The sequence below is a fragment of the Topomyia yanbarensis genome, chromosome 2, assembly GCF_030247195.1.
Source record: "Topomyia yanbarensis strain Yona2022 chromosome 2, ASM3024719v1, whole genome shotgun sequence".
Taxonomy (NCBI): domain Eukaryota; kingdom Metazoa; phylum Arthropoda; class Insecta; order Diptera; family Culicidae; genus Topomyia; species Topomyia yanbarensis.
The window spans coordinates 41,811,884-41,827,167 of record NC_080671.1 but is presented as its reverse complement, the minus strand read 5'-3'; the positions used below and the strand labels follow the sequence as shown (position 1 = coordinate 41,827,167).

At 40.4% G+C, this 15,284-nt stretch overlaps 1 protein-coding gene across 6 annotated transcripts in view; it reads right to left on the bottom strand.

Moving 5' to 3' along the window:
* Positions 1-15,284, bottom strand: part of LOC131683438 (uncharacterized) — a 147,565-nt gene that overhangs the window by 18,193 nt on the left and 114,088 nt on the right. For all 6 annotated transcript variants that reach the window (XM_058965422.1, XM_058965428.1, XM_058965423.1 and 3 more), the window contains one exon: positions 12,868-15,137. In XM_058965422.1, the coding sequence (XP_058821405.1) occupies positions 12,868-14,978 (2,111 nt within the window). In that variant the 5' untranslated portion in view covers positions 14,979-15,137. The remainder of the gene's footprint in view (positions 1-12,867; positions 15,138-15,284) is intronic.

Genomic DNA, 15,284 nt, shown 5'->3' with positions numbered 1-15,284 from the left:
AACATGTTCCCTTTGATTGTTTTTTAGAGTTGGAGCTGTAGAGCTAGCGTCTCGGAAGGGTTTCCCGTCAGAATTACTCACTACAATTGCAGACGAGACGGAAAATGTCATTCACTAAAACACCGCTTAAGGCAGACCCTTTGGGCTAAACTACAACCCTGCAGAAGAGAAGAATGTAGCGAATGTAGGATTTCGAGATACCGCATCATTAATTTATCCTTTTCTAGGTGATGCTAAACTTTTGCGGGGTGTTGCAAAATTTATTGAAAAGATTCCAAACTTTTGACGGGTAGCGTACGTACACTAGCGCTACGTGATGGCAGAGTTCCAAATCAAACAGATCATGTCCTTCTGCACAGCTTCGCTAAGAGCTCGCATCGAAATTTTGTGCGAAAAACGTCAAAAAAAAAATTAAGAAGGCATAAAGAACACAATTGCATCTGTTCAAGATGGCGCCAGTATTCGATCAGCCTCTAATGAATTCAAGGTTCCATTTGAAACATTGCGTGCTCCTGTGAAAGAAAAGTGCTCGTCATCAATGAAAGCGCGTCAGATATTTCGCGCGAGTTAACGATATAATAATTTAAGGTGTTGTTGAAGTAGATAATCAAAAAAGCATGATCGAAAAAGAGAAGCAAACCAACAATCGTATAACAATGGAGAAAAAGACTCGTAAAGATGTCTACAATGAGTCAAAATCGTTATGACAGTCGATTTTAGTCTGCAGAAACGTAATTAAGTCAATGGGGTCGTTCCTATTTGTGGAAATAGTCAGTGAGCAGCATAAACATATGTACGACTTCAATATACATCACAATGACTTCAAAAAGTTAGATACGATATAATATATCACAATATATAAGAAAGACGATTTCACTACTTACGACTTATCTTATATCTTTGCAATGTGATTGCTGCATATACGGCGAATGTTTATCGCAATACAGTTTCTCTACTTGAAGACAATATATGATTACGAAATATTGTCACACTGATAATAATTAAAACAGTTCCGAGTAGTCAGTCCTGCTCCACAATCAAAACGTCGCAAGTTCGAATCCGATCTTAATATCATCAAGGTATCTGTGGTTGGTTGTTGGCATCGGTTCGTTTTTTTCTTCTCAGAGTCCGCTTTCTTACGTATTTTTGTTATGCCGAAGATGATTTGATGCATATTAAAAACAGTAGTTTTTAATATTTGATCTTCTTTACCGGCGAATCAGAGTTAATCGTATATAGTTTTGCGGAATCGTATACTAGTTATGGATATCGTATATAACTGAGATTGTCTCGCATATCCAATCGTAAATACATCTTCTAACATCACTTTCATACTAGAAATTATCGCGCTTAACGTGTACATTGTTGCCAGAAATCGTCAATTTCAATCGCTACGTACATATATCGCCTCTAGTTTGGTACGCATATTTTCATTTTGTGCATTTAGTGTGACTCTTTGGTGACATATTCAGGTTCAACTTATATCCAACTTATCAAAAAGGCTGGATGGGTCGTCACACAGCTAAGCAACCACGTGAGCCGAAATGCACAACTTCCATTCCACACTCTGGCGAGGACGAGGGCACCGAAGAAACCAAGTACAAAACCAGACGCAACTGCTGTAAACACGATTTTTAGCATCTCCTTCTGAAGTTTCATGATTTTTCACATCATTTGCCATTTTTTCATTTTCTTGAATGACGTCGATGGATTATTTGTGTTATTAAATTTTAAATACACATGTTTTTTTATGCGGGGGATACGTACCGCATAAAAAAACCGCATAACTTTGAAAATCCGCATAAAAAACCGCATAACTTTGAAAATCCACATAAAAAACCGCATAATTTTGAAAATCCGCGTGAAAAACACATAAGGTGTGAAATATTCTTCAATATTAAGAGCCATAGTACTCAAGAAAGAGCAAGGATTTGAAGTAAGAAAGTTTAGAAAAGCGTTGAGTAGGGTCATATGAGCAAGCTTAGAGTTTTCCGGCTACTTAACTCTTTGTCTTCTGCAACGCAGGAGTCAGGATCTTTTGGCATTAAATAGGAATCACCTGAGTCTGCGGCATGTCCAGACAAGCGTAAAGTCACTTAATGACTTATGCTGTCGGAACCGTGAGTCCTCGGAATCGCTGGACTGACGCACCTAACCGACCAACTTCGAGATAACGATTTCGAGAGAAATTTCAACGTCGGAGTAGACTAGGCCCAACGCCGGGGACTAGATCGAGTAGATCGGGAAGTAGCACCGGCAAATGGTCGTCGGGGCGGCTGTCAACTGGAAGTCACTCTCCACCCAGAATCGCAGTACCGACCTCGGCATCTGCCCGGGTAGCATCGGTTTCGGAAGATCTTCCACTGCCGGGGAACTCTTCGTCGGAGTAGGAAAGATCCACCGTTGGGGACTATTCCGAGTAGTCCGTAGCGAATCGCCGGCTTGAATCGTCGGGGCATCAGTGAACCGGACGCAATCCTCCACCCGGAATCGCTGGACTGACCTCGGCATTCTGCCGGACTACATCGAAGGAAGAATAATGCGTCCGTCAACGGTTGCGACAAATCATCAGTATAGGGTCGTCGGGGCACCAGTGAACCGGAAGCCACCCTCCACTAGGGTTGTGGTACCGGTAATACCGATACCGAAAATCCCAGGAATACTGACCCATTGTTGGTACCGTAATACCGGTACTGAACAAAAGCCAGGACCGGTATTTTCGGCACCATACAAATTTTTTTATGAAACATATGTAGACTCTATAGTGGAACCCGTTTTCAAATGTCGGTCTACAAGGTGGTTTTTAATTATATTTAATTATCAATCGTTCAGCTTACACCTTTGTGGGGAAATGATGTGGGGCCGTCATCATAATGATTCTAGAAGTTAAACATTACTAACTCCCGTTGTACTCAACGATATGTTTAAATTCCTGCACTATTTGGTCGATATAAAATTTCAACTATCTCCTACTAAATTTCAAAGTATTCGCATCTAGTATAAGAGACGTGAAAATTTGTTTTGATTTTTTTATTATAATAAGACAATCGCCTAAGTCATGTCTGTATTTGGTTTGCGCTTAAATTTTTATCTATAAAAGAATGAACAGCGCTTTAGTAGTTTATAATTTTAGGGTTTGTGAACTGCTTCGAATGGAGCGATTCGTAATTTTTGGGGATTGGAAAAGTCAGCAAAACTCCATAGTTTACAGGAAATTTACATTCTCACTTCGAGTTACTGTTGATAATAGAATTTCTTACATTTACCATCTGTTGAAGTTGACGAAAGTCGCACCGCTTTGCAGTTATTGAATTCAAGTGGCCTAGATCTCGAAATAAAAGAAGGTGCCGCATTCGAAAAATACCCTCTGCTGCAATGAGACATCAGTTTGAGCATTCAATTTCACTTTGAAGCGTTTCTCGAATCTTTTGAAAAAAATATTCGAGTACTGGTACTTTACCGGTATTACCGGTACTGGGGGCTTCAGTACCGCAGTACTGGTTCTCGTCAAAATAGGTCGGTACTGCGAATCCTACATCCAACTGGTCAACGTAGAGAGGAGGGCATGTAGAATATCATGCCGTGCAGGACTGATATGGCGATTATGAGACCAGCGAAATCTAGCACGACCAGCTAGACCTGGAATCAAGTGAAGTGAATTAGCACGCCTCCCACCGAAGTAGTCATTTCAAATGGAATCCGGGGGATCAGGCAAATGTCGGACTTCTTGGTGGAGTTCAGAGGAGTAGGGTTCAGAGTTATCTGCTCTGTTCAGAGTTCCTCACTCTGCAACACGATGTACGAAATCGGTAGTATGGTCTAACTACTGAATGTGTGCTGCGTCGGCGTAAAAGATTTACCACCAAGTAAAAAAAATGCACACACACATAGAGACTTTTTCCGATTTCGCCGAACTGAGTCGTATGGTATAAGAGATTTGGCCCTGCGGGCCTCGGTTAAAAAGTCGAAATGCCGAACCGATTGCATAACCTTTATTATGAGAAAGGAAGCATGTGCACTCACGAGGATCTATATTTCGATAAAATTCGCTTCAGGTGATGCCCTAAAAATTAAAAGGAAGCTGCATAAAAAGAATCGCATAACTTTTGAAATCCGCATAAAAAACCGTATAACTTTGAAAAGTCGCATAAAAACCGCATAAAAAGACCAGTGTAATCTGCACTATTCATACTCTTCAAATAAAAGTTGAACCACTGATTTTCTAGGCTTGTACTATGTTATATTTAACCTCGAAAACAGTGACCTATCGTACCCCCAGATTTTAAAAACATCGAAAAAAGTACCTTCGACTTATTGGATTTAACCGGAAAAATATTTTGCCAGGCATAAAATCATTATTGCCAAAATGGTTCCAGAGTGCTTGGTTGTAAAAATCAGTGCAAAACAACTGACAATACTGACCTACTTGACCCCACTCTACTCTACTAAAAACTACAATGATTACTACACTAACACTGATAGGCTTCTACTTTAACATTTCTTTAATTAGCCTGTGGACAATCGATACTCAATGAACTCCACTGCGTGCCATGTCTACCAACACCGCCATTAAGCTGTGGAACAGTGTTTCGACCCGCCAGTTGGTTACGCCAGCGCGTGCAGGTTAGTGGTTGATCGTTTGAGCAGGTGCAGAATACGAAAAAAATATAATAATAAAAAAGGCCCTCTTGCTCTCCTTGATGCCCTATCGAGGCATAGTGCAATAATCATCTTAAAGCAATTAGTCGGTATTAAGTCTGACCGGACTAAGTGACATTGTATTTATTTAGAGAAAAACGAGTTTAAAGTTTGAAAAACAGCATCCTTCACGATGTACTTTGAAAATAATTTTTGCCATAACTTTTTTTTGATTGTAGCATATTTAGAATCTGGTAAACGTCGAATACAGCCTAAGAAATTTCCTACTCATTTTTTATGATTTCGCGACTTAGTGCGGTCTGACTTAACACCGACCAATTGTCTGTCAGATGTTCTTTAAAACTGATTCACAAATATGCGTGATGATGTTTACAATACCGTCAAACCCATCAACCTAGGGGAGGCAACTTTTGTGCTCTCATTTTTTTTAACAAAAATTAGTCAATTTTTTCGAGAAATCGACGACTTTTCTGTAACATATTTCTGATTGTAAAAGTCGTCGTTGGCTAGACAGCTATTAAAACAACAAAGATCAATCTGCTCATGGGTTGCACAGAACCTACAATATTGAAACATGTCGAGGAACTAGTCGGTAAATGTATCCAAGTTCAAAGCTACATACCCTTTCAAAAAAGTTGCATGTCGAACTATACACTACTGAACTTTATTTTAAAGCGCATAAGTCTTTTGGGGAAACTGGAAAATCTGTTTTCTTGAATTCCCGAGTCCCCTGAGATTTAGGAATCCGAAAATCCTGGGATTTCCGGGATAGAAGCTTTAATTTTGACTATTCATTACATTATTCAAACTTTAATTACCTTTTATATAATCATCAAAAATCTAGTGGAATCTATTCTGAAAAGTATTTCTGTCGTGGCTGAATTATAAGTGTTCAAAACCTACCCTCTTTTCGTTTCACATTATTTTTATTCTATTTGCAAAGTGCACATCTCGAAAGTAAACACGTAGTACTACGTTAAAAAAGTGAAGAGCGATAGTTTGACAGAAAAAAGCAAATAGCGTTTTCATCCTTCTCGTGATTAACTTTAAAATTCATCCCTGATCACTTTTTCAGAGAAAAACATAAGATTATGCTAAATGTTTTAATTCTATAGCACATAAAATCACACTAGTTGCACCAAGTCTCCCTATGTCGACTTAATCGCATATCTTTAATTACTCTTAACTAAAGCTATGATCTCCAATTCACAGCTCTGGAACATTATAAAATACTAAGCGTTGCAAAGTTTGAAATTTTTTTCCTTTTTGTCAGAGTTCGTTAAGAAATGCTCTACCACATCTATGGAATCAGACAAATTTTTAAATTGAAAAATAGTATAGATTTTTTTATTTTATAGCTATAGTTCAAATGCTGCCGTTTGTTCTTAGCTAATGGAAGAAGTTTATTATTCGTGGCGCTCGGTTGTGTTACCAGACAGTGTCATTCTTAAGGCCTCACGGGGTTTTTATTACACTTTCCGACCGAGACGAATCGTGTTGAAATTGGGGGAAGTGGAATGCGGAACGCTAATGGCTGCAAACCAATTAGAGGAGATAAATGTTATTTGCATATTTGACTGCAGGTAATTTAAATGCTTTAGTATGTATGAAATTATTGAGATAACACAGTGCTACATTTTCAAGGTTGGTAGTTGGAGTCAGATTCGAATTTTATCTTAACGCACTTTTTTACATTGGACAGGTGAAGTGACCAGCAGAAAAAAACGAATAAGCTGAGTTTTTGTGTTTTTGCGTTGCGTTGCGTTGTGACGATGATTTTGGCGGATTGCACACTGACTTCATCATGTTTGACTGCTGATTATCTAATAAGAGTTGCTTAGGAAGTGGTAAGTAGGAATTCATACCAATCCGACCCATATTAAAACCTCAACAGCATGATAGCCATCATTGCCGGCCGCCCCCATCTCCATCGTTCACGGGGAAGGATAAAGGATAAGGTAGACAGGAAGTGTTGATGCTCCACCTACTTAACGGAAGGACGACGATTCATCAGACTCTTCCATAGGTGTCGCGGAGTTGGTGGTTTGGAAGGGTATCAGGTCTAGGATTCGCTCCAAGCAAACGATGCGACCTGTAAAGCATATTTTATTAGGTAGTTGTTTAGTTAGTCTTCGAGTGCACGATCACTCGAAAAAGAGATGATCTTGTTTAGTTTTTGGTTATTTTTAAACTCTGGGCAGCCGGCTACCGAGAGTATACTATGTTCCCTAAACAAAAACAATTTGAACTCCACACAGCCGATCGTGGGAGTATTGCCTGGAAAAGCTAATCTTATCTGCGTAATGGGCCGGATCACTATTTATTGCAACAGTATTTGGACAGAACTCGCTACTTCTTCTCTACGATATATTTATTGGCTTGAAAACTACCAAGTGACAGCATATTATACTGGCAAAAATAGCGCGAGATGTTATAAATCAAGGAAAGTATTTCTTATTTTCCATATCGGATTGTTTGTGAAATACAAGTATACGAGCGATAATACCGAACACTGAAGGGAAATATAAAGGATTGTTAATCTGATGCACGGGCTTGTTAGCAATAACGGAGCTTTAAATTAGGTTCATAAAAACAGACGCGGCGAATTTTCAATACGTATTGAGCCGTGTTCATAGATACTAGTCAGATTAGTCGTATTGGGGCTAATTTCCGATCAACTATTCATTTTTACGGCAATGTTTTCTCGACTAGATCTGTTCGCACCCTCTCATTCTGTTCGCACCCTCTCATTCTGCGGTCTAAGGACCAAATGTCATCAATAGACTTAGAATCGCGTGGAGGCATGAGATAGGAAACTTGTAAGAATTTTGCTATCCCACCGTTTGACTACCAGAATGGATGGGAGAACAGTAATACTAGCAAATACCGACTACCATAAGAGCGGTGCAAATTTGAACGAGTGACGTAGAGTACTGCACTGAAAAAAGGACCAGGAGTGCGATTTTACGAAGTTTTAGCTTCCGATGGCCCTACATTTTCTGACAAAGTGAAGTTCTTGAATGTTGAGATTTTTATTACTGTTTAGAAAAGCAAAAGTATCATAAAGCTAGTGTCAGGCCTTCATGAGACCTCAAGAAGTCACTTTTGGAGGTATTCGTAAATGTAGATTTGTCGGTAGACGGTTCCAAATATAATAGAAAAATACCTAATTTAACACAACTACAGATCACTTGCAACATAAAAAGCTTTTTGTGAAATTCGACAGCTCCATCTTAGGCCAATTCAATAAATTTCCTGCATGAAAGTTTCCATTTTTTAAAAACGGTTTTTAAGCCAAAGCTTTGGAAGTTAAACCTTGGCGTGGAAGTGCCGGTATATTAATATATTCTGTTACTTAGTGTAGAATTAGATTTCGTCATTTACGGCTAATATACAACCGCCAGAAGAAACTTAAAACGTTGGTACACAATCAAGAAAGGCGAATCAGAAAAGGTATATGTCAGTGATTCACTAAATACAGACTGGAAAGAGGGTAATATGGAAAACCTTAAGGTCCGCCCAGATTAAGTCTTCGGTACGGAACAAAACCTCGGCCTAGGAACTCCTAGCATGTTGTTAGTCGCCTCTTACGACATGGGAGCAGTTCCCAGAGGTTCTATTCTTGGTTGAAATAGTGCAAAAAGATTTCAGCCCGCCGAACACCACACGGCTTGAATAAGCTGAGTTTTTGTGTTTTTGTTGGTAAAATACACATCTAGAGAGGAATTCTCACCTCGGAAAGATACTTAACCGTTATGCTTCCGACAGGGTGCCTGGGTACCTTTTCAAATTTCTGTTCATGAAATTTCATTGTTCTTCCTCAAACAGAAAATTGACATCTTAGAACATCACCAAGCATATCTTTTGGAGGAATTAAATTTAGGATGCGGTAAACGGGGGCCGATAAAGGTACCCGGGCACCCGCAGACTGAAATGCTCATAACTATGGCATTTTTAACCGATTTGGACACTTTTGGATGTTTGGGATTCAGAAACTCATACAGTTTTAGATGCTGTGCAAATGAATCGAATGCATTCATTTGGTTCCAGGGCACTCGGATTTCTGAGGGAATGTTCCAGCATTGGGATTCAATTAATGAATTTCAATGGAATACTGGCAATATAAGTATCAAAATTCCCAGAATTGATTCTGAAAACTGGATTTCATGGTTTTAGAACCATTTCATGATTTGACCCTGGACCCCGGTGCAGGTTCCCGTGGGGCCGTGACTTATAAGACAATTTAAAGAATTTTGACATTTCTATTGCTAGGGTTTTATTGAAATTTACCAAGCATATCTTATTACTGGAACATCCTTCCGTAAATTCGGACTACCGGGAATCAAATGCATTCATTTGTGTCACTTTCACAGATACTAAAAGTGGATGAGTTCCTCAATCCAACACATCTAAAATTGTCCAAATCGGTTAAAAATGCCATAGTTATGCGCTTTTCAATTGGGTGGTACCTGGGTACCCTTGTAGGCATGTTAAAGGTTTGGTTATGAAATCGGAAATTGAGCCCAATGACCTCTATATCCGATATTATGTATTCAGGAAGAATCCCCAGCCCAAATCAAGGCCTCGGTAATACCACCTTCAATAATGGAAAGTACTAGGGTAGCCACCTCTGGAGAGGCTTTGACCCGGAGTTTTTTAGTGACCCCGGGGGGGGGGTGTATTTTGAGTGGAACTAGCCAAAACATGGAATCAACACGATTACTCGACATTTTAAAGCACTTCGATAGCTTTTTATTACGTCTTGAGTGAAAAAAATACAAGTATGAATTCTTTCATTCCTTTAGTAAGTGTTCATTTCTTTCAGCATTGGGTGATTGATAAATTACCAAAATTATGTCACAATTACCGTAGAGCGTTAAGTTTTTACCAAACTTTGTGCGCACCACTCTTAATAAAGCTACAAATTTTTCGCGTCTAAGAACGGGTTTGTCGGTTTAATTAGGTCATATGTAAAGTATCTCTTTTTCCCAGCTAAGTGCCAAGAATACAAAAGCTCCAGCTACTCTCGCTGTGGAGGATAAGTCGAACGAGCATTGCTCTCCTCCACAACTAACAAAAAGCAATGCAAAAGAGGCGGGTCAGCGGCATCACGTGGGAAGCACTATGTGGTGTCGGTTATTCATCACCAAAGGTCCCAACAAAGGGACGAAACTCACTTCCTTTGCCAATAGTTAAGGGTCAGTTTGTGTTCACATCTCGCCCTGAGCAGAAGCAAAAAATCGTCCCGCGCAAGTGAAACGGTCAATTCTACCTAAAAATCAATCGGTGCCTATCACACAAGCAGTCCATATAACAATAGCCTATACCTACTGTGCGATTTAGTGATGAGTGACGGTGCCCAGCAAAAAGCAACCCAGATACGGCCGAACTGTGTTGCTGTTGATTTTTCGAAGACCAGCCATTCGGGAAGTGGAACAGTTATTAAAAGTGCAGATGAAACTCAATCTGGCTGAAGTGAAAACCCTACAAATGCATCATATCAAACATTGCGTGCTGATTTCGTTCAACAACATTAACCAAGCTGAGTCATTCGCCTCGCGAAACAACATGCAGCACTCCGCCGAATGCGGCAATGTTAAATATAGCATTCCCGTATACATCGAGAACGGCGCTGTAGAAGTTCGTGTCCATGATTTGGCTACGCGTACCCCTGACGGCGCGATTAAAAAATGCTTGCAAAAATACGGAGAAGTAGACTCCGTTACACATGAGACTTGGAGGATTTTTTCCCGGGCATCCCTAACGGTGTTCGTGTGGTGAGAATGCGTGTGACCAAGCCAATTCCCTCATACATAACCGTCACAGCGTTAGGAAGTGACGATGTTCTCATTCATCAAACATCACTAGTCACGTACCCAGGGCAAATTCCTACGTACCAGTTCTGCACGAAGAAGCAGCACCTCGGAAAACCTTGCGTAGAAACTGTTAAGGAAAACTTAACCAATCCAACTGAAATCAGCCCAGAACCATCTTACGCTAAACCACTAACAGCTGCAAAACCAACATCTTCGGATCAAGCACCAACAACCAGCAACAACAACAACGAAACGAAGGCCGAAAAATACGAACATACAATGACGACCGATAAGAGTAAGACACAAACTGGAACATCTGACCGCGAGCAGCAGGAAAGTAGTACGGATGAGGACATGGCCATGAACGACAACGCAAAAGAAGACAAACGGATCGAACCTCAAATGGCAGTGGACTACACTGGCAATATTTCGCCCCCTAGAAAAAGGATCTCAACACGCAGCAGAAAGCTGCGTTTAAACGAGACAAAAAACTTTATTATTTATTGTAAAAAAACGAACGTTGAGCTACCGCATTTGGTCCTAAATAAATTTAATAATTATAAAAAAATAAGTTAAGGGTCGCTGCAGGAGTAGCAACAACACGGAAGAATTCGTTTGATGTTGACCTAGCCAGACAAATCTGCCATACCTTAGTGCAGCTGCAGATACGCACCACCAACAGTAAAGTGATTTGGTAAAATTGCAACAAAATAACTTTTTACGCCATTTTGAGCGACTTAGTGGAATGCAAAATTTTAATTGTAGCATATAGCGAAATATTACTTTCATTAATTTGTAGTATATTTGATTTATTTTTCATTTTCATTATTTTGCGAACGAAATCAGCAATATTTAGTGATCATCTTCGCCGCCTTGAAACGAAGGGTTAATCAGGCAAAATAAATCTGAACCAAAGAATCAATTAATTTCAAAAAAAATTAAATTATGCTTCTTCCCAGCAAACCGGGAGAAAATGATGTAAAACCCGGAGGTCCGGAGATCGCTCCCGAAAACCGGAGTCTCCGGGTCAAACCCGGAGGGGTGGCAACCCTAGAAAGTACGAAGCTGATTGGAAGTGCAGAGCTACGCCGAGTTATATCACAATTCAAAGCAATCCAGACAATTTTCTTTCTGGGAACATTCTAGATTAATCGAGAATTGAATTCGACTAACTTCGTTATTATTATCGTCGCAAGCGATAAGCAATATCGTATATACAATTATATTGTTGGGCAAAGCTAACATAACTCCATCATTAATCTCAGACAATGATCACAAAAAAGTCCTCAATTCAATCCGATAAGCTCTGTTACATTGTGCAACATTTCAAAAAAATCTCTATCTGTATTGTGCACGCGTAACTCAGTGTTTATAAACATATTTTTTAATAAATTCAAGAAACGAGTAATGAAATCCATCAACATACGATTATTAATTATAATCCTATACATCGTTCATTTGAGCCATAATAATATATTATAAAACTATTGAATATTGTTTTCATGAATCATTTTCAATATTGCATGTAACATGCATGATTGTAAAAATAATTATAAGAAGAATACAACTACCCAATACCCATACGATAGGAACACCCATCTATTTAGCCCAGCTTTCCTATGACCTTGACATTCCTGTCTTCTAATCGATTTCCAGACCGTAGCCTATTGGTCATGTAACCATCGAGGCAGAAAAGTTGCAAAAATATTTGCAACCCACAAAAACATATCGGCGAAAACACAGCACAACGAAACATCAAAGCTTTCCACCAGGAAAGGGCAAGCTTGGGGCAAAACTTTTCTCATTTCCTTGCTAATAATGCATGAATGTTTTGTACAGTTTGCTCCAAACTAAACATCAGCTAGTCAACAGTTGGAGTGTGCTCGGTGAATAAAGCGTAAACTCTTATAACAAGCTGCAGAGAACCGTACCATATTCAACGTGATGTGAACTCTGCCTTTACTGAGTGTACGAATCGACCAATCTTGATGGTGGATTGGTGCCAGGGGACTAGATGTCGGGAGAGACAGTACAAACGTTGCACTAGCTTAGTACGTATAGGTAACTTGGTGAGGCTATGTCAATACGTTCTATGGAAAGTTCTCTACCCAAATTGTAAATAAAGTATTAGTTTGCACAGTTTTGGCACCAATAATGACTGCTTGCCATACTGCCGGGTTACGCATAACAGTCCTATCTGCATATATAATCCATAGCAACTTACACTGTTATGCATAGTACCATCACAATAACTTTTTAGCTTCATACTCGCTCGACAAATTGGTTCTAGTCTGTTGGATGTTATTGTGGGTCGATAACAAATAAAGAATACATATTCTATCCTACATGGATCAAAAACCCAGCAGTTCTACAAACCCTTAAGAAAACGTACCTGATTCCTGCAGTGGCGTTCCCCATAATATTGATTGCGTAGCAAGTGTACAATCCACTATCTCTTCGCGATATGTTATGAATCCTTAGAAACCCGTTTTCCAGAAGCGTTATTCCCATGCCCAATTTTTCCTGCAGCGGACCGTCTCCGGTTACGTTATCATTCGTGAGCATCTGAAACTCGACCGACTGTTGATACTTGTTCGGACCACTCTCGCTCGTCGACTCGAACAGCAGTGACTTGTGATCCTGCTCGTGACTGTGCCGTAGAACCTCGTTCGTCGGTGTTATCCAGATGATATCGGGCGGTGGATTCCCCGTGAAAACACACTCCAGCACGGCATCCGATTTTAGCAGGTGCATCTTACTGTCCGAAGATTGCAGCAGCTCCGGTGCAAAGCAGTTGATGTGCTGCAACACTCGCACGATGTCGCCCGGGTACCCATTGCGACATTTGAGCTCGGAGAGTTGCAGCAAATCGTAGATTTTCTGACTATTGTTTGCTGCTTGTAGTTCATCGATCCAGCCTAGGATCCAGTACATGTGACAATCACAACCGTAGTCATTGCTAAGAAAGTTGGCTTGCTCCAGATGGTGCAGGTTTCGAATCTGTTCCGGGATGTACATTATGTCGTTGTTGCCGACGTCCAGGTAGCGTAGTTTCGTTAGCTCGCCGATCTCTTTCGGCAGGCTGGTCAGTCTATTGTTTGAAAGCAGCAGAGTTTCCAGATTTGGAACGTTGCGGAAAACGCATGGTTCAATCTCTTTTAGACGAGTGTTGTTGCGGATTGACAGATAGTGCAGATTTCTTAGGATTTCTTTGTTGATGGTTTTGTTGTGTCGGGACACCCAATTGCTCAGGGATTCCAAGTTGGTGGCATCTAGGAAAAGTTGTTCCAGCTTGAATTGGCTCGAGAAAATTGAATTCGGAAGTGTTCGCATCACATTGTTGCTCAGGTTGATCGACTGCAGATTTTTCAACGCTGAGAACACCGTCGATGGGAGAATGTAGATTTGATTGTTGTTGATGTATAGGTGTTTGAGGTTGTCTAGTGTATCGAAAGCATTGCGATCGATGAACACCAGCTTGTTTGATGAGAGATCCAGTATTTGGAGTTTCTTCAAGCCGTATAGGGCATTTTTCGAGATCTTCTCGATAATATTGTTTTTCAGTCTTAGTTCGCGCAGCTGTTTGTTGGTTAGAAAGAAGTTATCCAGGAACGACACGAGCATATTATTGGTCACATCCAGCACTTCTAATGCGCGTAACTCTTTGAAGATTTGGAATGGTACCACGTACAACCGATTGTTGGACATGTACAGTTCGGTGAGATTGCTCAACCCGTTGAAGATGCTCCGTGGAAGATCATGTATGCTGTTGTTCGATAAATTCAAAACTTTTAACCGATTCAGCGGTCTGAGTAGACCAGGTACGATCTCGTTCAGTTTGTTGTTCTGCAGCTGCAACTGCTCTAAATGTATTAAGTCGTAGAAAATATCGCTTGGAAGATTGAATAATTGATTCTCGGATAATTTCAACAGTTTTAGTCTCTCGAGCTTACTAAAATATTCTCGTCTTAAGCCTGTAAGATGATTCTCACTTAAATCTAGTATCTTTAAATTAGTGTATTTTTTGTCTTCTCTTCCGAACGTCAGTTCTAGCTGCCGTTCCGTAACATTACTTTGACTCCATCTTATCATCTCCAGATAGTTCTCATTCTTAAACGCCAGATAATCACTATCCGCATTCTCGACCAAAACTCGCTCCAACAGAACTCCCTTATACGAATTCACTGGTCTCAAGTACTCCTCGTTGACCGCGCGAAGCCCTGTATCGGAACAGCTTAACACTTTGAGAAGACTATTTACATTTTCGCTGTTGTCATTGTAAGTAGGATAGTCAGATGAGCGTAGAACTGACCGACTGGTGCCCAGTTTGCTTCCGTCTCCATCTGACGAAAGTGTGCTGGAGTCGCCGACCAGGACGTTGCTGCTGCTGCTGCTGCCAAAACTGACAAAGCTTGACGTTAGGGCACATTTCGACGGATCCACTACACGTACAATGAGTAGCAACTGGGTTAGTATCAAGATGGCACGTGTTCGTCCGGCCATTCTAACAGCTGCAGGAGGAATGCTTTTCCTCGGTAAGTTTTCGGTGCAGGCTTGCTAGTAATGCGATTACTCGTCTGCCTCTGGTAGATGTTCCATCTGGCTGTAGTCCTTAGGTTGCTCGGCTGGAACAGGTGCTGCATCATTGCCGACACGACGGTTCTAGGAGAAACGGAAAGATACAATAGGAAAGCGTTAGCAACGAGAAATACAAGAGATGTGATGTGAAAAATGTTTTGCTGTACAATAGAAATATTCCATGGTGATAGCTAACAGTGATCAACTTTGTTGACTACAGGAATTATTTAC